The sequence below is a fragment of the Rhinatrema bivittatum genome, chromosome 9 (assembly GCF_901001135.1).
Source record: "Rhinatrema bivittatum chromosome 9, aRhiBiv1.1, whole genome shotgun sequence".
NCBI lineage: Eukaryota > Metazoa > Chordata > Amphibia > Gymnophiona > Rhinatrematidae > Rhinatrema > Rhinatrema bivittatum.
The window spans coordinates 236,745,081-236,767,523 of NC_042623.1; the positions used below are offsets into that span (position 1 = coordinate 236,745,081).

Consider the following 22,443-nt stretch of genomic DNA (forward strand, 5'->3'; position numbering starts at 1 on the left):
TTGTATTAATTGTCTACGAGATAGGGAATCTACACTTCGTGGGTGAAATGACCTAGAAGTGGAAGGGCTCACTGCCCATGTATCTCACATCTTCGCAACTTTTTGATGTGAGTGACGTGATCGCCTATGGTGATGGTGTGACGATGATCCTGTATGGGTTCCACCTCCTGACAGTGATCATCTGATTCATTTTGACTTCACCTCTGTAGAATTAGAGTCTGAAGAGGTGGAATGAGGTACATGTGGAGACTGATGTCTTCGTTTTACCCCATGTGGTACTGAATGATGTATTTGTTTGGACTTTTCTAGTCCACTGTGCGTCGATCTGTGTGTTGTCGAATGCGCTAATGCCTTCGGCGCCATGTGCGTCGATGTTTTTTGTAAGTTGTGCGCATATACCGACTTGTGCACAGAAGTCATCAACGCTGTGAGCTCAGATGGTTTCGGCGCTGAGCTCACTTCAGACGGCTCCGGCGCTGAGCTCACTTCAGACGGCTCCGGCGCCATACACGCAGACGTCTTCGGCGCGTTATGCGCATACGCTTCTTGCATTGTGCGCGCCGGTGTCTTGTGCGCCGATGATGATTCGGGCGCAGAAGTATTATGCACCAATGGTGATTTGGACGCAGAAGGTACTTCAGGCGCATAAGTCGTCGGCGCTGCAGATTTAGGCGCCTTTATTTCCTGTGCCGATTGCCGAGGCTCTTTCGGTCCTCTCAGATCCAAAGGCCTGTGTCGGCTCGGTAAGTCCTTACCTCCAAGCCTGGAGGGTTGAGGATTCCACGACGACACTCTTTTCTGTGACAGAGCCACCGTCAACGAGGGACCTGGTGAAGAATGAGCCTCCGATGGCTCGGAAAACGTGAAAAGTTCAAACATTTTGTAGGCCCGTTATTTTGGGGCTCTTGGGGACATTCCAGCACAAAAATCACAATTTTGTAAATTATGCTCTGGTCCCAGGCATCGGTAACATCGGTCATGGCCATCCATGACCGACATTACCTTGCCACAGGCACAGGGTTTAAACCCAGCTTTTTGACATTTCAATAAAATAAATGCTGAGGAGACGTCAGCCCCGCGTGCGATCCCGCTCGCGGAAAAAACAGACTGAGGAGAATCTGTTACTTTCCTGCGTGGGAACACACGCGCAGCCACAGAGAGCTAAAATCGTAATCTCTGCTTTGTAAAGCTCCGCCTCTCGCACCTGATTGACAGATCCCATGACAGCATGGCTAATTCAGCCCTGCTATCGACGGGAAAAAATATACATTCAGAAACGGTAAAAGAAAATTGGTTCTTACCTGATAATTTTCGTTCCTGTAGTACCAAGGATCAGTTCAGACTCCTGGATTTTGTCCCCGCACCAGCAGGTGGAGATAGAGAAAGATTGACAGCCTCTGCCCTATATATACCTAGGCGCTACCCACAGCCTGTCAGTATTACGTAATGTCAAAGCAGCAGAAAGCTAACTAAACTAACTATATACAAAAACTGTAAACGGAAGAAAAGAAGCATGGACCCCAACCGTAACCAGACCCCAAAACAGGGGAACAAGAATTGAGAACTTTACGAAATGTAAAGCAATGCTGATGAAGCGGACTCTCCATTACCTCCAAACAGAAAAAGACGGGCGGGACTCTAGACTGATCTGTGGTACTTCAGGAGTGAAAATTATCAGGTAAGAACCAATTTACTTTTTCCTGTACGTACCCGGATCAATCTAAACTCCTGGGATGTACCAGAGCGAACACCTAATGGGGATGGGAACCAGAGAGGGCCGCGCGAAGCACACCTTCCCCAAAGCTAGCCATCCCTGGCGCCCGAACATCAAGCCTGTAATGCCTCGCAAAGGTATGTAATACCGGCAGATCTCTTGTGGTGAAATCTGCTGGTATTCCGCCCAAGAGGTGGCCTGAGAACATGTTGAGTGTGCCCTAAGACCCTCAGGTAAAGGACGACCACGGAGCAAATAAGCTGAATTAATAGCTTCCTTCAACCATCGAGCTATGGTAGTCTTAGAGGCCATATTATCTTTCTTAGGGCCGCTCCAGAGCACAAAGAGGCGGTCTGAGACTCGAAACTCATCATTAACTTCCAAATAGCGGAGGAGAGTTCTGCGAACATCCAATTTGCGCAGATCCCTCGAAAGAGGGTCCGACCTATCCAAATCGGAGAACGACGGACGTTCCACAGATTGATTCAAATGGAAAGAGGAAACAACTTTAGGCAGAAAAGAAGGGACCGTGCGTAAGGAGACACCAGAATTGGAGATTCGCAAGAATGGATCCCTACAGGACAGCACTTGAAGCTCGGAAACCCTTCGCGCCGAAGTGATTGCCACTAGAAAGACAACTTTCAACGTTAAGTCCTTCAAAGTCGCGCTACATAAGGGTTCAAAGGGTGGGGCACACAAAGTTTTGAGAACTAAATTCAGCCCCCTTGGCTAAGCTCGAAGGAAACCCAGAATATTGGGCACAGCGGCACGAGTGAGAATAATGTCCCTCGCCACGCACCAGGAGTCGAAAACCTTCCAGACTCGAATGTAAGACAAAGAAGTAGAAGTCTTAAGCGATTGCAATAGCGTAGTGACTACCGTCGTGGAATAGCCTTTGCACCGCAGGCGCTGCCTCTCAAAAGCCAAGCCGCTAGACAGAAGCGATCGACCTGGTCAAAACAGACTGGACCCTGATGGAGAAGGTTCGGGATCGGATGGAAACGTAGAGGACGTCCACGACCAGATGAAGTAAATCCGCGAACCACGGCCTGCTCGGCCACTCGGGAGCTACCAGGATCACGTTCGCCGGGTGCTCTTCTATGCGTCTGAGCACCTTGCCTATAAGAGGCCACGGGGGAACACATACAGGAGAACCGTCGTCGGCCAAGGAGGAACCAGAGCATCCACTCCTTCTGCTCCTGTTTTCCTGCGGCGAGCGAAGAATCGCGGGGCCTTGGAATTCTTGTACGTCGCCATGAGATCCATATGGGGAACTCCCCACCTGTCGCAGAGAAGTTGAAAAGCTTTGTCCGCCAGCTCCCATTCGCTGGGGTCGAGACGATGCAGACTCAGAAAATCCGCTTGAACGTTGTCCATCCCTGCGATGTGGGACGCCACTATGCTGAGGAGATGCTGCTCCGCCCAGTCTACTAACAGGCGCGCCTCTTCTGCTACGGCGAGACTTTGGGTGCCTCCCTGACGGTTGATGTAAGCCACTGTGGTCGTGTTGTCAGATAACACCCTGACCGACTTCCTCTCTATCAGCGGGAGGAATGCTTGTAGCGCTAGGCGGACTGCTCTGGTCTCTAGCCGATTGATGGACCATCAAGATTCTTCCGGAGTCCACTGCCCCTGCACAGAGGTCCTCAGATAAACTGCACCCCAGCCTGAGAGACTGGCATCCGTGGTCACCACTGTCCAATCCGGAACCACCAACGGGACTCCTCTGGTCAGATTGTCCCTGATCAGCCACTAATGTAGGCTAGAGTGAGCGGAGTCTGGCAATGGTAGAACCAGATGGAACTACTTGGAGGTCGGATTCCAGCGGGAAAGCAAGGCTGACTGTAAAGGCCACATGTGAGTGAAGGCTCAGGGAAACAGCTCCAAAGTAGAAGTCATAGATCCCAGTAGTTGTAAGTAATCCCAAACGATGGGCTAGGACTTGCTGAGCAAGGACTGCACTTGCCTCTGCAACTTGACAATCCATGCCATGTGTATCTTGTGCAGCACTCTGCTGCAGATCTCCCTCACCCTCTACCTGCCTTGGGGGAGGAGTGGCCAGGCCCTGATCCTCTGAATCCAAAGAAACTTCAGAGAAGGAACTAGAATCGTCCTGCAGTGCCTGTGACCTTAAAGGGCGCTTATCCTTGGGGGCATCCTTCTCTGAGCGGCTCCTGGCCCGCTTCCGGGATTTTGAGTGTAAGGGTGAGGAGTTCCTGTCCCTGCCACATCTCTTCGCGGCCTTCCTGGCCCGAAAGGCCAGGAAGGCCGCGAAGAGATGTGTAAAAAACGAATATAGTCCGAATTTGAGGAGGAAGAGGAATCCCCCCCTCTGCAGGGGCCTCCCTCCTTGCAGACCGCGGCGGTTTTGCCACGCTAGATCCCCCCACGGGCAAACGTTGATGGGATAGGAAATTAACACTCACTGCAGCCGGTCCTGCCGCACTGAAACCATCCAAAATGGCACCCATTCCCCCCCCCCCCCCCGCAGCAGCCTGTGAGGTGCCCTCACCCCCCGGCATGCAAGAAGGACACAGATCGTCCCCCGATAAGCGACAACGCACCAAGCCGCATGCTCTGAACGCCGCCCTCCGGGACATGTCGAGCCAAGACAAAAAGTAACTCTTTTATTTATTTTTTTTAAAAACGGCGATCGGGATCAGAAAAAAAAACCCAAGCACCGACAGAAAAGAAAACCTGCCGAGGGAAGGGAGAGTCGAAGGAAACAAAAAAAAACTTTTTTTTAATTTAAATTTAAGTATGAGTACTTGCCCGGCACAGGAAGGGGTCTTGCCACTGGGTCTCCAGGAGTGAGTGAGCCGGGCTCCCAGGTATCAACCCCTCAGCTGCTGGAGAAAGGGCTATCGGGTCCTCGACCACAGCCGCAGCTGCCTCTTAAACCAGGAGGGATTGCACTTCCTCTGGGAGGCGAAGGAGATCCTCACAGAAGTCTTTCTCTTTTTTTTTTTTTTTACACGAGAACCACCAAAAAGAGGGTAGGAAAATTTAAGATGGAACCTCTAACTGCCTCAGATTAATACAGACTGTGGGTAAGCAACCTAGCACTTGCTGGAGACAGAGTAATACTGACAGGCTGTGGGTAGCGCCTAGGTATATATAGGGGAGAGGCTGTCAATCTTCCTCTGTCTCCACCTGCTGGTGCGGGGACAAAACCCAGGAGTCTGGACTGATCCGGGTATGTACAGGGAAACACTGCAGTTACAAATAATATTAAACATTTTACAGCCCTGCTTATTTACCTGCATACTTCAGGGTTTTTATTTTGAAATGATAAAATTTTGCTGCTTAAAAAGTATTGTTTGGGTAATTTAAAACCAAACAATTTCAGCTGACTATTGTATAACAACAAAGGCCCCCTGAAGGAAAGGTTAGGGGTGCAATTCACTCAAATTTGGATGTAGAAAAGTTTTCAGCGGCAAGTTATTTGTTGAATTTGGCAAATAAACATAAGCAACTCCAGTGTTAAAACATGCAGGTTAGAGGCGTTATTCCAGCTTGGCCTTCTCATGCATTTTCAATCCAGGCCCTCACTCTGCTGTTTTCTGCATTGCTTTAACTTAAACATAGAGGAAATGTACTTATTTGATCCTATACTAGGGGGAATAAACAGTCCCAGACACATACTCTGTATATTCTAAGAGGATATATATCCTGTAAAATAAAAACTGCAACAATCCTGTATTGCCATAATGGAACACAGCAGTCTAGTCCTTCACTCTGTTCCTTTATCTGTTCTCTACCTTTGTTAGGACTCTTTGCTGTTGTTATTTCCCCAAATATTTTGCTTTCTCACTGCTAACTTAACAGGTTCATTGTTTAATATAAAACAGAGGGTAAAACACCCAGGTACAGAAGTTGCAAATGAAGGTTCATGGCATCAGGATCCCAGCCCTGTTCCTATTGAGCTGGAAGTATACACCAGAAGGAAACTGCTGAAGTCCAAAAACATATATATTTTTAGAATGAGACTCTGGGTCAGGGATTAGGAAAAATAAAGAACAAAATGAGTCATCAAAATAAAACAAAGCTTCTCAGTCATTAGTAGGAACTGCACTCGATTATCCTGAAACTGGGACAAAATGACTCTGCCAGAATGTCCCAAAGCATCAGATAACTCAAATACTCTGACCTAAACTCCGTTATCACAATTTGCTTTCTCTTCTAGCGAGCGAGTGCTCAGATGACCACAATACGGTGGCCGTTGCGGTTGGCGTGACAGTGGTCATTGTAATCATTTTGACTTTGATCATCTATGGAATCTACCTCAAACGTAAATCGGATGGCTACCAGAGAATCTAGCTAATGAAGGCAATTTGCATGGATGTTAAAGGGGACTATGTGAGTTTTGAAGATCTTGTGGGCAGTCTTCCTTCACTTTGCACAGTGATCACCATAAAAAACATGCAACAATCATGGGATAAAATATGAAACAGACTTTACAGTTTGTGTGCAGTAAAAGTATCAACAGAACAAAAAATGAAAAGCCTACTTAGCATTCCTAGATTTTCATGATTCCTATTAGGCAGAGAAATGGTATTATTTAAATTTGCACACTTATGGGGAGCAGAATGCACTGTGTAGCAGAATCAGCACCATGTGCTGCTGTTGAAAGGCACCTAGTTATCTGCTCTGCATATTACACCTACTCTATATCCAGAGACAAGAGCTTCATTGTAAATGTTAAGGCTGCCCATAGTATACATGGACTATTATCATTAAGGTAATAATTTGTTTGGATTTTTGAAGCACCTCAGGCATGCAGTCATCTCTGGGGTGGAAAAGCTGGCTACCACGTTTGGTGTCTGATCTAGATGGCAGTTTCTAAAAGAAAATTTGGAAAAAAAACATTGGGATTAACACTGAGGTCTGGGGAGATATTTTTTACTCTGGTTTTATACAGCAGTCGCCTAGAGCCTTGGCAGCAGGTGATTAATAAACGTAAAATAAAGATAAAAGTAGTGGAGCTCTAATGGAGGGCAATGTGTTTGGGCTTCGGGTGGGAGAAGGATGCTGGACACCTCAGCCAGCAAGGATAGTTCCCTGGGCCTTCTGTCTGTAAAAAGAGGTTATCGATGAGGGAAGAAAATATGTTTTTATTTAGAAATGGATTAATCAGTTTGGATTTATAACATTGTGCATAACATCTAAAGTATCTTCTGATGTGGCAAGTTTATTAACTTAAGAACATGCCATACTGGGCCAGACCAAGGGTCCATCATAAGAACATAAGAACATGCCATAGAACATAATTACAGAAACCATAACACAGTTGTAGTAAAAAGAGATCACAGAGACAGCTAGAGACAAAAAACATAAAAGTTTCAGAGAAGATATGGCTTTTGCTTATCTGATGTACTTTTTACATGCTCTGTTTGCTGTTGATGTCTGTAATTTTCAGTCAATAAAGAATTGATTCTCTGTTATATTATTAGACAATAAACTGGGAGTCTGCCATTGAATCTTCTTAATGAAGACCTGTTGTGTCTACATGCTTTATTCTGTCTGCAGCATAAGATAAAAGAGATATTTTTTCCCAAAAGTGAACATTTTGGAAGGTAGCCTTATAAATATATCATCCGTATGCAATTATTTTGCAGGTTTTAACTAATATTTTTGTGTTACTCCCTATTTTGTGAAAAATTAAATTATTAATGGCTTTTCAGTATCTGAAAAATTCTGTTGAATTTTTATTTTTTAGTGCTGTCAATCCTACACTTTTCATAATTTACAAATGCTTCCACTTCAAAACCTGAAAGATGGAAAATAAAGCATTCCTCCATTGCCACTGGTACAAACCAAGAGCCTGATTTCCTAAGGTTTTATTCCCATTCTTTGTCTATGGGGGAAAAGCCTAGTAAATCAGGCCCTAAAACTGTAAATACTCTTGGGCAGGGAACTAACTTCTGTTCCTGATTCTAACTTGCCTTGAGCTTAGATTTGAAAAAGCGAGTGATTAAAACTATGTGAACATACACAATGCAATGTAGATCATATGACTTGCCTAATTTAGAGTCACTTGAACCCTGGCTTCCCTGGTTGATAGACAACTATTCTTGGCTTTCATTTAAGTCAAATGTAAAGCCAATAGTTGTGGTCTACAGCAGTGCTGAGTTTCTGCTGGGTCGGTACTTGAAAAAATCTGCTACCATCAGCCACTAGGGCTGCCTGCACTGAACCTGCCCATGCTCTGGTACTTTTTTTTTTTTTTTAAAGCCACACTGGTTAAAAATGGTGTTCTAACGGGTTTGTTATGATGCAAGAGATCTCAGCAGCACCTTCTAAATGCTGCCATCCAGTGTTCATGTTAGTATAATGCTTGACAGAATACAACTATATTACTCCTGAGGGAATTCTGCGCTACTGTGGCGTGCAGAATTCCCATTTTCTGTGCAGAATTTGGCAATTCTGCGCAGAAAATGGCAGGGCAGACCCAGTCATGCCACAAATGGAGCGCGTGAAGATGAAGACCCCAGCATGCCGTTTGCGGCGATGAAGGCCCTGGCATGCCGTTTGCGGCAAAGATGAAGGCCCCTGTGTGCCGCAAATGGAGTATGCTCAGCTCACGGCGAAGATGAAGGCCCCCATGTGCCATGAACAGAGTGTGCTCCGCTCGCAGTGAGATGAAGGCCCGGTGAGAGTGAATGTGTGAGTGTGAGGAGGGGGGGGGGGGAGAGGGTGTGAGAGGGGAGGAGTGTGGGGGAGGGGAGGGAAGGGTGAGCAAGCAGGAAGAGGGGTGTGAGAGAGGAGATGAGAGGGGTGTGTGAGGAGGGGGGGGGAGAGGGTGTGAGAGGGGAGGAGTGTGGGGGAGGGGAGGGAAGGGGAGGGAAGGGTGAGCAAGCAGGAAGAGGGGTGTGAGAGAGGAGATGAGAGGGGTGTGGGGAGGGGAGGGTGAGAACACGGAGAGGGGAGGGTGAGAGAAGGAAAAGGGGTGTGAGAGAGCAGAGGGATGAGCAGGAGGATGTGAGAGAGAGCATGGTAGGTAAGAGAGCGGGGGGTGGGGGGGGGATGCTTGAGTGTGAGTGCCAGAGAAAGGGAGCCTATATGAGGAGATTGTGAAGGAGTGTGTGTGTGATTGGACACGCATGTGTATGAAAAAGGGATCGTGTGTATGTGAGGGTGCTAGCCTATGTAAGGGGAATGTGTGTGAGACAGAGCCTGTGTGAAAGGGTGCATGAGAGAGACATAGGTAGCCTGTGTGAGGATGTATGCGTGAATGAGAAAGGGAGCTTGTGTGGGTGTGTATGCAAGAGAAAGGGACTCTGTATGAGGGGATGTGTGTGTGCGAAAGAGTGAGGGAGCCTCTATGAGGGTGTGTGTGTGTATTAGAGGGAGGGACAGAGAGAGCCTGTGTGAGGGGCAGTACTGAGAAGGGGGTCAAACTCTGGGACTGGCTATAGAGTGGAAGGGGTTGAGCCTAGAGGTGGGGTGGGAGGGAGATACTGGCAGGTGGAGGAATTGGAGCCTGAGAGGGCAAAGTAGCCAGGGGAGAGCCAGTGGAAGGGACACTCTTACAGTGAATTTCTAGGGAAATTCTGCTCAAAATATTTAAAATTCTGAATCTCCAAGTAATAACTTTTATCTGTATTAATTTAAAATGTAATTACTTAAAGACGGTCATGTAAATTGTATTTTGACCAATATAAAGTTTGCGGAATTTTGCAGAATTTTTAGTTTTTGGGCGCGGAATTGTAAATGTTTTTGCGCAGAATTCCCCCAGGAGTAGATTACAGATTATCTTTTCAGGGCTTATCTTTCTTTAGTGAGAAGTAGATCTGATTTCACTTTCTATATAAGATCCTGTATAGTCGCTAAGTGGCAGCCAGGAGCACTTATCAGTCCTCACGGTTGCCGCAGTAACTCCGATGGCGATAAGTAAAATTATAAATCTTACTAAATAAAGACATTGCGCAATATACATTTTTGCTACCCGCAAGTCTAAATCTCTCGATCAGGTCTCAACAACTCTCTCCTGACCACACTTCCGCCCGCTCTGTCTCCAGTGGAAGTCCACGTCCCTCTATCAACAGGCACTGGCTCTTTCTAGTCAGACGGGTCGCGGGAGAAGCCAAACTACAAGAAAACGCATAGCGCCTTCCCTCAGAGAGAAACGAAAAAAAAAAATTAATTAGCAAAACATCAAATAAAATAAAAGCTAACAAACATTTCTCAGGTGGAAACGTGTTCCTCGCGCACATTGGACCAAAATTTGGCACCGACCTAGCATAGACCTCTCTAACGCTGCGAGGTTCAGGGGCGGGGAGAAGGTGTGTCGTCACGTGGCCGTGCCGTACGCGTACGTCCCTAGCTGGAGATGCCGCGCGTGGATGGACGACGGTTGTCACGTGACGCTGGCTTTTAGCTTCCCTCCTCTCAGCAGCTGACATGGCTACCGTGGTCCTGGTGAGGGGGAGAAGGGGTCGTTGTCTGCCGGCGCTGCTGCTGCTCCGGTGAGTGGCGGGACTGTGCGGAGCCCTAGGAGAAGGGGCTGCCCTCTGTAATGGTGCTGACGCATAAGAGAGCGTTTACTCCTCGGCCCTTATGCGGGCAGTCTCGGGTACAGTAATGTTCTTTACGGTGTTAGTGGGAAAAGTGTTGGAGAGAGGAGCAGCTATCCTGCGGATAGATATCCAGGCGGTGCAACGTCTATTAAACGTGGCAACCTATGTAGCGTTATGGTTTTCGTACAGGGAGTTGGGCGAGGGCTGTGTGTAGATTATTAAGGCTGCATTGGTAGAGGAATTGCACGTACTGGTGCCTAGAGACAATATGTACACTGGAAAGATCTGTTTTCATTCACTGATCAAGCCTTCTGCTGAGAGGATACATTACTGGGTAGGAGGAGCAAATACAAGTTTTGAACCTAAACTGACATTGACTTGAGGTTTTCTAAATGCCTTTCCAATATCACTTTTTTAAAGTTTACCTACTGCATATAATGCTGCTTGACCCTAATGTACTTGGTCAATGTCAAGTGAATAGGAGCAGCTGCAGGAATCAATTGTTTAGATAGAAAACTAAGTTAAGATAATCCTTTTTTTGGGGGGGTGGACAAGTGGGCTGACAAGCAGGCAACTGTAGAGAGACATACAGAGGGTGATATCCAGTGCTATTTAGCCAGATAAGTTGGGACTTATCCAGCTAGGTAGCAGCAGCTGAATATCTGGCCCTGCTGAATGGCCGCCACTTAGCCAGATAACTAGTAAATCTGGTTGGCCCATAGGGGTGTCCTAAAGTTAGCCAGATAAACTTATCTGGCAAATTCAAGCCGCATAGTGGCTTAATATTGATCTCACTGTGATTTGCCCAAGGTCACATACAGTCACTGTTAGAAAAGTGTTAAGTTCATGTCCAAGGACTTCTAAATCATTGCTTATGCTTTGGGATTCCCATTCTTGGAATTTTCAGACATATCCCATTTATTTATAGTCCTCCCCCTTTTGGATTTGATTTCCAAAACTGAACTCAAGATGATACATTCAGGTATAGTAGGTATTTCCTTGCCCCAGGGACTTACAATCTAAGCTGATAGCTGAAGCAATAGAGGTGAAGTGACTTGCCCAAGGCCATAAGAAGCATCAGTGGGAGAAGTGGGATTTGAACCCTGGTGCTCATCTCGCTGCAATAATCATTGAGCAACTCCCCAGTTTTCCCGTTTTTCTTCTTAAACCCCTCCACCTTATAGTGCATGCCTGGTGGCACTGAGAACTTTTGCCAGTCCCAAGGACTGAAGAGACATCTTCTCTGAGATAATCCCTTAGTGCTGCTCTTTGTGACTGATAGTAGTGCTACTGCTACCATAGTAGCAGTAGCACTACAGCTATCAGCTTAGATTGTATCCTCTCAGCAGTAGCACCCCTCCCCGGTATTCAGTACTGTGCCTCTACAGTCCTCAGCAGGTCCTGTTGGATAGCAATCTCAAGAACTATAGCTTGAGACAGGGGGCTTTTGTCCATGTTTGTAATTGTGTCTTGCATATATATAGATTCAAAAAAGCAAATTTAGAATCTAACCTTTTTAGGTGCTAAACTTGAAGGATCATGGTGAAAAATGGGTTTGCAAATAAAAAGAAATAAAGTTACCATCATGAAACCAACTATTTCTTTTTTTGAATTTGACAATTTTTTATTAAAGACAGAATTGTAAACAAAAATACCATCTTGGGCCATATATAAACAAATATAAAACACTGTTAATGAGCCCAAGAACCCACAACGCAAACATCTTTAGAATTTTCTGTAATAATACAAAAGCACTCCTCCCACTCCCCCCCCCCCCCCCCCCCGAATCAATCATACATATCAAATGGTCACCAAAGTGAAAGCACCTGAAAACACCTAACAACCCCCCCAATGGTCTTAGAAGCTCTCACCTGTATTTAGTCCCTATAATGAGGGTTCAAATCCTCTTAAGGCCCCCTAAATTATTCCACAAAACTAGACCTCACCAAGACGACCCCTGATCTCATCAACCCTCCTAAGAGCAGGAGTCTCGCCAGAGAATATATGCAGACCAACTTTTATCAAACTTTACCAAGGTATTCCTTTGATAAGCTCTGATCTTGTTCATACAGTACAGACTTTGAAAATGACTAAGCAAATCCTATAATGAAGGAAGCTGTGAAAAGCACCAATATTTGGCAGTCTCACAACGTGCTCCCGTAACAACCTGAATCACTAATTTTTGTTGGAATTTATTACCTTCAGAGATGGGGACATTTAATAATGCCTGTAATGGATATAGCTTAAAGGTAAAATCTAACTTGCCCTGCTGCCAAATAGTGACCTCTTCCCAAAAACCCTGAATAAAAAGGCACACCCACCACATGTGCATATATATGTCTATACTCCCACACTCCTTCCAGCACCGGTCAGAAGCGATCAAAGAAAAATGAAACACCTTAGCAGGAGTGTAATACCATTGAAAGAAGACTTTATACCCATTTTCAGTTTGGTAGCAAGCTGCCCTTTTTCCACTGCCAAGAAGATAATCCTCCATTCTTCACCTGGCAATGGCTGCTCCAAATCGTGTTCCCATGCCTCGATGTGTCTTGGAGTAGAAGAAGGGACCCTATTACGCAAACTATAACATTTAGAAAGTAATTTCCCCACCTTATCCACATTCTGGCACCAAGATTCAAACATGGAAACCCCCTGTGCCAGAGCCTGTGCCACAGAAACAGATGACCTGCAAGTAAACATACATTTCCTTGGATGAAACATCATAAAGCCTCTGGAGGTCACAGAGGGCTATTTGTCCCCCATGCATATTCAGTACGTGAAATCCCTCGCTGTTTCCATAAATTAAACAAGGGGGAAGTAAGTCCTGGACCAAAAGCTAAATTATCAAACAAAGAAGAATTGAGATAAAAATCCCGCTGCCTTGAAAATGAGGCCTTCCAGGCTAGCCACACAGAAAGAACCTGTGAAACGGTAGGGAGCATCTGATAAATGGGTCTCCATGTTTTCTTATGTTGCCAGATTAAAGCTCGAAGTGGCATTTTCCCAATAATCTCCTGTTGTAAGATAACCCAAGGTTTGATAAGATTTGTTTTATGCCAGTCTATGAGAGTCCTAAGGTGGGCCTAAATAAAAAATGCCAATGGACTAAATCAAAAGCTTTTTTGGCATCTATGGTTAATAAAAGAAAGGGATCCCTCTGCATCTGTTCCCACCAAGTGATATCCACAATCTTCCAGACATTGTCCGACACCATATGACCTGATACAAACCCTGACTGGTCTGGGTGTATAATAGAAGGCAGGATATTATTAAGCCAATCAGCAAAGATCTTGGCTAGAATATTTAGGTCTAAATTTAACAAGGAATTCGATCTATATGACCCACATAAGGCTGAATCTCTGCTAGGCTTGGCCAGAACTGTTATACCTGCCAGATTGGAAAAGTAATGAAGGGCGTAATCCCCATATAGAGCATTAAATATGTTTAACGGCAAAGCTAGTTGATCAGCAAAAATGTGGTAGAAGTGAGCTGTATACATATCAAGGCCTGGCGCTTTAGCTGGCTTCAAATTCTTGATGGCCTGCATTACTACCAGTTGTGAGATCTCACGATCCAAGTCTCATTGAACATCTGTCAAGCTCAGCAGAGATACCCCTTCCAGTTTTATTGCAGAATTTGCCCTGTAGAGATCAGAATGAAAGCATAGAAATCGATTTCTGATATCTTGGTTTGTGTCAAAATGTGTCCATTGGCATCCTTTATTTTCAACACATTATTCAAGCTACACTGACCTCTCAATTTATTAGCCAAAAGTTTACCTGCTTTATTATCCCCTTCGAAATGTCTGTTTTACTAAATCTAGCTGGTGGGCTATAGAGGCTGAATCTAGCTCTGCTAGTTTAGACTTGCAAACTTGGATTTTATGATAAATCATAGGGGACAGAGAAGACTTATGGCAGGTTTCCAAGACCTTGAGTTTAGCTAGCACCTTATTCCTAATCTTCCACTTTTTTTCATGCCTTAGCAATAAAGTGGCCCCTCAGTACTGCTTTGAGGCATGCCCATAAAGTAACTGAGGAGACATCCCGAGTAAATATGAGCTAATGTGGTTCCAGATTTGTTCACTAAAGACCTTATCGGTAAGCAAACTATCGTTTAGCTTCCAAAATAACTGCCCTCTATCGTAATCCTGAAAGTGAATACTAAACCAGACTGGGGCATGGTCTGACCATGTCATGGATTCGATATCTGAGGAAGTAATTCTATTAATGATACTCTTATCCGCTAATAAAAGATCTATCCTAGAGTAGGATCTACGGGCATATGAGTAAAAGATATAATTACGGTATTTAGGGAAACGTGAGCGTCATATATCCAGGTTAGCCTGGGATATAAGGGATTTCAAGCAGATGGAGAGTATCCGGGAGAATTATCTAGTACTGGATTCAGTGACATTGAAGTCTCCCCCAGTTATCAGGTAACCCTGCGTGTGTTCCCTAATTGCCTCACTCAATGAAATATAAAAGTGCATTGATGCGTATTAGGGGCATATACTGAAAGCAGTGTGTATAGTTCTCTTAACTTTAATATGCAAAAATAGAAAACGCCCTCCTGGGTCATTATGACATTCTTTAAATTCAAAAATAAGACCTTTTTTTTAAAAATTTTATTTATAGATTTTCAGATAACTATAACATGTACAGTAAAATATCGGTACAAAGGTCTCATAGCAACATACCAACCCCTGCATATTTGGATGATTTAGATCGTAGCACCCAATATTGAAAAGGAAACTCACCCGAGCACATAAGATGATCATAGCGAGCTTGCAGATGAGTCTCCTGCACAAAAGTTATCGCCGCATTGATACAGCTTATTTTATTGAAACAAAGGCGCCATTTCCGCCCAGAATTTAAGCCCTTGACATTAAAAGTACAAACTTTAAAGGAAGTCATAAGGAAAGTTGTAGTAAAATTCGAAGAGCAGATAGGATATCAGACCAAGAGAACAAGCCACAATGTAAAATGGAAATGTCATGAATATTGAGAGAAGTAGAAAAAGCCTGTAATCTGCTACCCTTTCACCTACAGTTATAATAACAAACTTTGGTGTTGCTATATTCCCCTGCAGACCCAACCCCAAAACTGTCTGCTTAAAACAAACCCGCAGACCCACTGCAAATGAAGGAAGAAAAGTCATTCAGACTATCAGTGTCCCTCCTCCCCTAAAAAAAAAGGAAAAGAAAGAAAACTCTGTTGCATCCCAGGAACTGATATCAAGGAAATATGCAATTAGGCCTCTTAACCTAACAACTGCTTAAACAAAACCTCAGTTCACATTGGTAATCAGCAATCCAGTTGTTCCTATAAACAGAACCCCAAAAACCATAAAAAAAAAAAAGCTTCAGGTTCCATCGCTGGTCATTGCAGATCCCTCGGCGTTACAACAGTCTCCTGCCCTTTCCCATGCACTGCCCTCTTCTATGTTCGTCTCAGTTGGGAAGCCAGGGCTGAGATCCCGATGATGCTTATACTACCGGAAGGCCCGGGTCTTGTAAGATGGTATTTGCCTCCGCAATCATTTTAACTCTGTAAGAAACCCCTTTCCTCGAGAACCAGAGACCAAAAGGAAATAACCAGCGATAACTGGTATTCTCCTTTCGTAACAAGTCAGTAATTGGGTGAAATTCCTCCCACTTTCACAAGGTAGTTGGTAAACAGATCCGCAAAAATGGATATTTTATGAGTATTTCATGACCATTTAGTTTGTTTTCTGGCCAAATTGTAAATTTGTTTCTTTGGTGGAATAGTCATGGAAACAAACGATTATATCACGGGGCTTGTCGTCCCTTTGCTGACCCAAAGAGCGATGGGCTCAATCCAGTTTGTTATCGGAGAGACTGTGAGAGTCTGCCAGCAAAGAGGAGGCCAATATGCTGAGACAGATTTGAGCCACAACGCCAGGATAGTCCTGAAACTCTGGGGTCTCCGGCACCCCACGAATCTGTGGTTGCAACAGCAAGAGCGATTTTCAATATACTCCAGCTTCTCTGCCATCATCATGCACTCAGACTGCAAAGATTGATGCTCCTTGCACAAGCGAGAAATATCGTCAACTTGGCCCTCCATGTGAATGTCCACTTCATCTATCTACCTCCCCATATCGGCCAGTTCTTGCCATCATTTCTTGCTTATAAAAATTTCAAATCTTGGCATAGGTCTCTGAACCAAGTACACACTGCACGAGTAGGAAACTCTGATACTGAGTTTTCGGAAGTTTCTTCCACCATGTTGTTGGCATCATCACTGTCCTCTGCCACCATTTTTTTGTAAAGGCCGATTTTTTTTTTTTTCTCTTCATCGACATCGATAATGTTACCTTTGACAGATCAGGGTAGTTGGAGGTTTCATGGTGTTCATATGCTTGAGTTTTCAGCTTGATTATAACTCGCAGGAAGGGAGCACACTGATTAAGCTGCTGGCAGCCCGGATGATGTAATTTCCTCTCAAACCAAATATTTCTAATCATTATAAATTATCCAGTTTTGTGAATCTTAACTTTTGGTTTTTAAAGTGTGAATTCTTGTTAATTTTTATTTATGACTTGTACAAGCTTCCATTGCTGAGCATTTTGATGACCTTTCAACTGGTTTAAGCATGAAGATGCAAAACACGGTTCAGGACAAATCATTATAAAATGTATCCCAGCTTAAATTGTGTAAAATATAATTCAAATATATTTTTTACAGTTTATTCTATATAACTCTTTACAGGAAATGGCCTTGGGCACAGCAACCTGTGAGATCTGCAACAGCAGGTATTGAACATAGTCTGTTTGGACTTTGATTAAAAGATTGCTAGAGAATGTTACAGATACATTTGTTTTCTTACCTTAGAGAAAAAATGATTTCAAGTGATAAAAAAATTAGTAATCTTACAGTTAAGATTTAAAAACAATGGGTGCAGTAAATGGTTCACATAAAGCAACACACAATCAATAAATGTGTGAAGAGAGGTGAAACCTGTTCAGATCTTGAAGATTCAATAAACTATCGCACTTGACACTTTAAAATCTAAAATACGTAGCTTAATTGTAGCGCCAGTTAAATATAATGCAGCCCCTCTGGTGAAATATGGCTGTGTCTGGGGACTGCTTATATTTAACTGGTGCTACAATTAAGTTACGTATTTTGGATTTTAAAGTATCAAGTGTGATATTTTATTGAATCTATTTGAACAGGTTTCACCTCTCTTCACATATTTATTGATTGTATAATCTTACAGTTAGCAATAATAGTTGGCAGCTTTGTGACTTCTTTTTGTCTGAGCAATATCAGTTATGGTGCCTTGTAAAAGTCTTCACACCCTTGTATATTTTTTATATTCTGCTAAAAATTACAAATCAGAATGCATTAAAGTAGTAGTTTGTTGGGTAGATCAGTGAAACATACTCTACACCAGAGCTTTCCAAACTTTTCATGTTGGTGACACACTTTTTAGACAAACATAATTTCGTGACATAGTAATTCAGTCTACCAGCAAACCAGAAGTTAAAGGTTAAACGAACAAAATGTATTTCAACAATTTATGTATGTTTCCTTAAATATATACATAAATAAAATGTTTCACAACACAACCTATCTCATAATAAATATTTGCAGGCTTCCACTTCCTCCATGCTGATCTCGTACATTGTGAGATCCGCATAGAGAAAGTGCTACTCTTGCACATTCCCAAAGATTACATGTGCCAATCACTAAAAAGTAATTTTTTTTTTACCTTTGCTGTCTGATCTTAGTTTTCTAATCGGTTGGTCACAGACTTTTTTTTCCACCTTCCCTTTCTTATTTTTTTGCCAATTCCTTTTACAGGGTCTTTTTTTCTATTTCTTTTCTCTCCATCTGTCTTCCCTCAAACACACAATCAGGTTCTCATTCTCACATGCTATCTCACACATTCTCACACACACAGGCTCTCACTCACATGCAACCTCACACATCCACAGCTCTCACTCTCACATGCCTCTCTCTCATACATACATACATACATACTGTCTCTCTCGTGCACATGCTGTCTCACTCTCACACACACAGGCTCTCTCACTCCTACATGCTCTCTTGCTCAAGCACAGGCTCTCACTGGCACATGCTGTCCCTCTGCACGGGTTGCCGAAGGATGGGCTCTTCAGAGGCCCTGATCTTCCCTGGCCGTGACATGGGATCTGCAGCAGCCCTGCTATCGGGTTTCCTCCTCTTCTCGGGCTGCCGCGACGTGGGATCCGCAGCGGCCCTGCTATCGGGTTTCCTCCTCTTCTCGGGCCGTCGCGACGTGGGATCCGCAACGGCCCATTAATGCTGCTCTTCTTCTTCTGTACGCAGCAGATGCTCCTCCTCCTTCCTGCCCACGCGGCTCTGGCAACGTTTTTCTTCCAGGGCTGCACAGGCAGGAAGGAGGAGGAGTGAACGTGACCCTTTTCTTCGGGCCGTGGTGATGTAAGCTCCACCACTGCCCGCCGATCTTCCTGCTAGAGTTCCCTGCTTCCGCCGGCCCTGTGGACCGGGCGACACACCTCCACACTACAGGCGACACACTAATGTGTCCCGACACACACTTTGGAAAGCTCTGCTCTACACTTTCATCATGAAAGAACAATTTTAGAAATATTCCAAGAGTAAATACAAAAAAAATAAAAATAAAAATTTTTTTTGCATAATTCTTCACACCCTTTGTCATAGTAAACCCAAATTAACTCCAATTCAACAATTGCCTTAATGAGGCCCATCATAAGTTAAATAGAGCTCACCTGTGTCCATTCACAGTAATTGAGCTGATTTGAATATTCCTAGATGAAGAATCAAGCTGTTTAGTAACATGACGGCAGAAAAAGCTCATCGTGGCCTATCTTCTCTGCTCATGGACACCAGCTATTCAGCTTTACGATCCTTACGGCTCCCTTAGAGATTTTCTGTGTTTATCCCATGTCTTCTTGAATTCAAAAACAGTTTCTCTTGTATGAAGTGAATATGAAGTGAAAACATGCTGAATAAGGAGTTGCCAGAAGAACTCCGGGATAACTTTATTCAAACGTACAGATTGGGGAAGGTGTTAAAAAAAAAAAAAAAAAAGTCAATGTGTTTGAATATCCTTTGGGGCACTGTCAGGTCCATCATTGCAAAGTGAATAGTTCAGCACTACCAAGATACTGCCATGATAAGGCTGTCCTCCAAAGTTAGTAGCTAAGGACTAAGGGAACTGCTACAGAAGATCACTGGGAGACCTAAGATTACTTTAAAAGAGCTACAGAGGTCTGTGGCTGAGACTGGAGAAAATGTTGACTGTTGGTTTCAAGATTATTCCACAAGTATGTCTTGCATGGAGGGTGTTTAAGAAGAACCATATGATGTGCCTTATAGCATTTGCAAAAAAATGCTTCGGGGACACTGCTTGCTTGCCTTGGTATCAATAAACCATTCATGTGGCATAAAACAAACACAGCAAGTCACCCTGATAACACCATCCCTATAATAAAGCAAGGTGGTGGCAGCAATATGTTGTGGGGATGCTTTGCAGCAATGGGGACAAGAAGGCTGATGAGGAAAGATGGTAGTGCAGAGTATAGGCTGATCCTGGAGGAAAGCCTGTTCCAGTCTGCCATAGACCTGGGACTGGGGAGAAGATTCACCTTTCAGCAGGACACCAATCTTAAACACAAAGCAACAATGGAGTGCCTCAGCAAGAAGAAATGGAATGTCTTCAAATAGCCAAGTTAAAGCCCAGACCTGAATCTGATAGAAAATCTGTGGCAAGACTTGAAGACTGCAAGCCACAGGTGATCCTGAAACAACTTGAGCTATTCTGCCAAGGAGAATGGGCAAAAACTGCACCATCCCGTTGTGCAAAGTTTGTAGACGCTCATCCTAAATGACTCGTGGCTGTAATTTCTGCATAAGGGGCTCCCACCAACTATTGAGTCAAGGGGTGTGTGAAGACTTGCGCAATTAAGACCTTTTTATTTTTTTATTCTTAATTGCTTTTGGAATATTTCTATAATTGTTCTTTCACAATGAAAGTAACCCCAATATTTGAAAAGGGCTCCAGGGGCGATCCAGGAAACTACAGACTGGTTAGCCTGACTTCAGTGCCAGGAAAATAGTGGAAAGTGTTCTAAACATCAAAATCCAGGAGCGGATTGACCTATAGGGGGATCGGGCATCCCCCGGTGGGCCGATCACTCCAGTCACATGGTCTACCGTGCGCGGGCGTGACAGAGCCGTGCTTGGCAGACCATGTGATGTGTCCTGGGCCGGCCTGGGTGGCGAATACCCGGGCCGGACTGACATCATGAATCCGTTGCTGTCAAAATCACAGAACATATAGGAAGACATGGTTTAATGGAACAAAATCAGCATGGCTTTACCCAGGGCAAGTCTTGCCTCACAAATCTGCTTCACTTTTTTGAAGGAGTTAATAAACACGTGGATAAAGGTGAACCGGTAGATGTAGTATACTTGGATTTTCAGAAGGCGATTGACAAAGTTCCTCACAAGAGCTTCTAGGAAAAGTAAAAAGTCATGGGATAGGTGGCAATGTCCTTTCATGGATTACAAACTGGCTAAAAGACAGGAAACAGAGAGTAGGATTAAATGGGCAATTTTCTCAGTGGAAGGGAGTGGGCAGTGGAGTGCCTCAGGGATCTGTATTGGGACCCTTACTTTTCAATATATTTTTAAATGATCTGGAAAGAAATACGACGAGTGAGGTAATCAAATTTGCAAATGATACAAAATTGTTCAGAGTAGTTAAATCACAAGCAGATTGTGATAAATTGCAGGAAGACCTTGTGAGACTGGAAAATTGGGCATCCAAATGGCAGATGAAATTTAATGTGGATAAGTGCAAGGTGATGCATATAGGGAAAAATAACCCATTCTATAGTTACACAATGTTAGGTTCCATATTAGGTGCTACCACCCAAGAAAGAGATCTAGGCGTCATAGTGGATAGCACATTGAAATTGTCTGTTCAGTGTGCTGTGGCAGTCAAAAAAGCAAACAGAATGTTGGGAATTATTAGAAAGGGAATGGTGAATAAAACGGAAAATGTCATAATGCCTCTGTATCGCTCCATGATGAGACCGCACCTTGAATACTGTGTACAATTCGGTCACTGCATCTCAAAAAAGATATAATTGCGACGGAGAAGGTACAGAGAAGGGCAACCAAAATAAGAGGAATGGAACAGCTCCCCTATGAAGAAAGACTAAAGAGGTTAGGACTTCTCAGCTTGGAGAAGAGACGGCTGAAGGGGGATATGATAGAGGTGTTTAAAATCATGAGAGGTCTAGAATGGGTAGATGTGAATCGGTTATTTACTCTTTCAGATAATAGAAAGACTAGGGGGCATTCCATGAAGTTAGCATGTGACACATTTAAAACTAATCGGAGAAAGTTCTTTTTCACTCAATGCAGCATTAAACTCTGGAATTTGTTGCTAGATGATGTGGTTAGTGCAGTTAGTATAGCTGTGTTTAAAAAAGGATTGGATAAGTTCTTGGAGGAGAAGTCCATTACCTGCTATTAATTGAGGTGACTTAGAAAATAGCCACTGCTATTACTAGCAACGGTAACATGGAATAGACTTAGTTTTTGGGTACTTGCCAGGTTCTTATGGCCTGGATTGGCCACTGTTGGAAACAGGATGCTGGGCTTGATGGACCCTTGGTCTGACCCAGTATGGCATGTTCTTATATTGTGCAGATCAATGAAACATTTATTTTAATGCATTTTGATTTGTATATTTTTAGACAGCAGAATGTGAAAAATATAGAAGGGTGTGAAGATTTTTACAAGGCACCATAGTTACAAACATTCAGAAGTACTTGGATAATCAGTGACCCCCTGGGGTTAGCAGCATATCAGCATATTTTTATGCTGAGAAGTGTATTTATAGCACCAGGAAAATTGATTTTCTTTCATTTTTACATTTTTATTTATCTTGGTCTCATTGATCTTTTATTTCTATGTAAATTAAACAAATGAAAGACAGGAAAAAAATTGTAGTGTATTAAACTGGTGCAATAGAGTATAGTGAACACTTGAAAGAGATGACATAAGAATATAATTTCCAAGCTGAGTCAGACCAAGGTCCATCCAGCCCAGCATCCTGTGTCTCACAGTGGCCAATCGAGGTTGCAAGTACCTGGCAGATCCCATAAAGTATAATTTAATTCCTGTTCCCTGTACATACCCAG

At 43.8% G+C, this 22,443-nt stretch overlaps 2 protein-coding genes across 3 annotated transcripts in view; both read left to right on the plus strand.

The window, feature by feature from the left end:
• LAMP3 (lysosomal associated membrane protein 3) overlaps positions 1–7,203 on the plus strand; it is an 82,123-nt gene extending 74,920 nt beyond the window's left edge. The window contains exon 6 of the mRNA XM_029615434.1: positions 5,901–7,203. Coding sequence (XP_029471294.1) covers positions 5,901–6,034 — 134 coding nt within the window. The 3' untranslated portion in view covers positions 6,035–7,203. The remainder of the gene's footprint in view (positions 1–5,900) is intronic.
• A 2,826-nt stretch (positions 7,204–10,029) lies between these two features.
• MCCC1 (methylcrotonoyl-CoA carboxylase 1) overlaps positions 10,030–22,443 on the plus strand; it is a 99,769-nt gene continuing 87,355 nt past the window's right edge. Inside the window, exons 1-2 of one of the 2 annotated variants that reach the window (XM_029615839.1) lie at positions 10,030–10,182; positions 16,967–17,010. In XM_029615839.1, the coding sequence (XP_029471699.1) occupies positions 10,118–10,182; positions 16,967–17,010 (109 nt within the window). In that variant the 5' untranslated portion in view covers positions 10,030–10,117. Of the gene's footprint in view, positions 10,290–16,966; positions 17,011–22,443 lie in introns of both variants that reach the window. The other variant, XM_029615840.1, reaches the window with a different exon arrangement.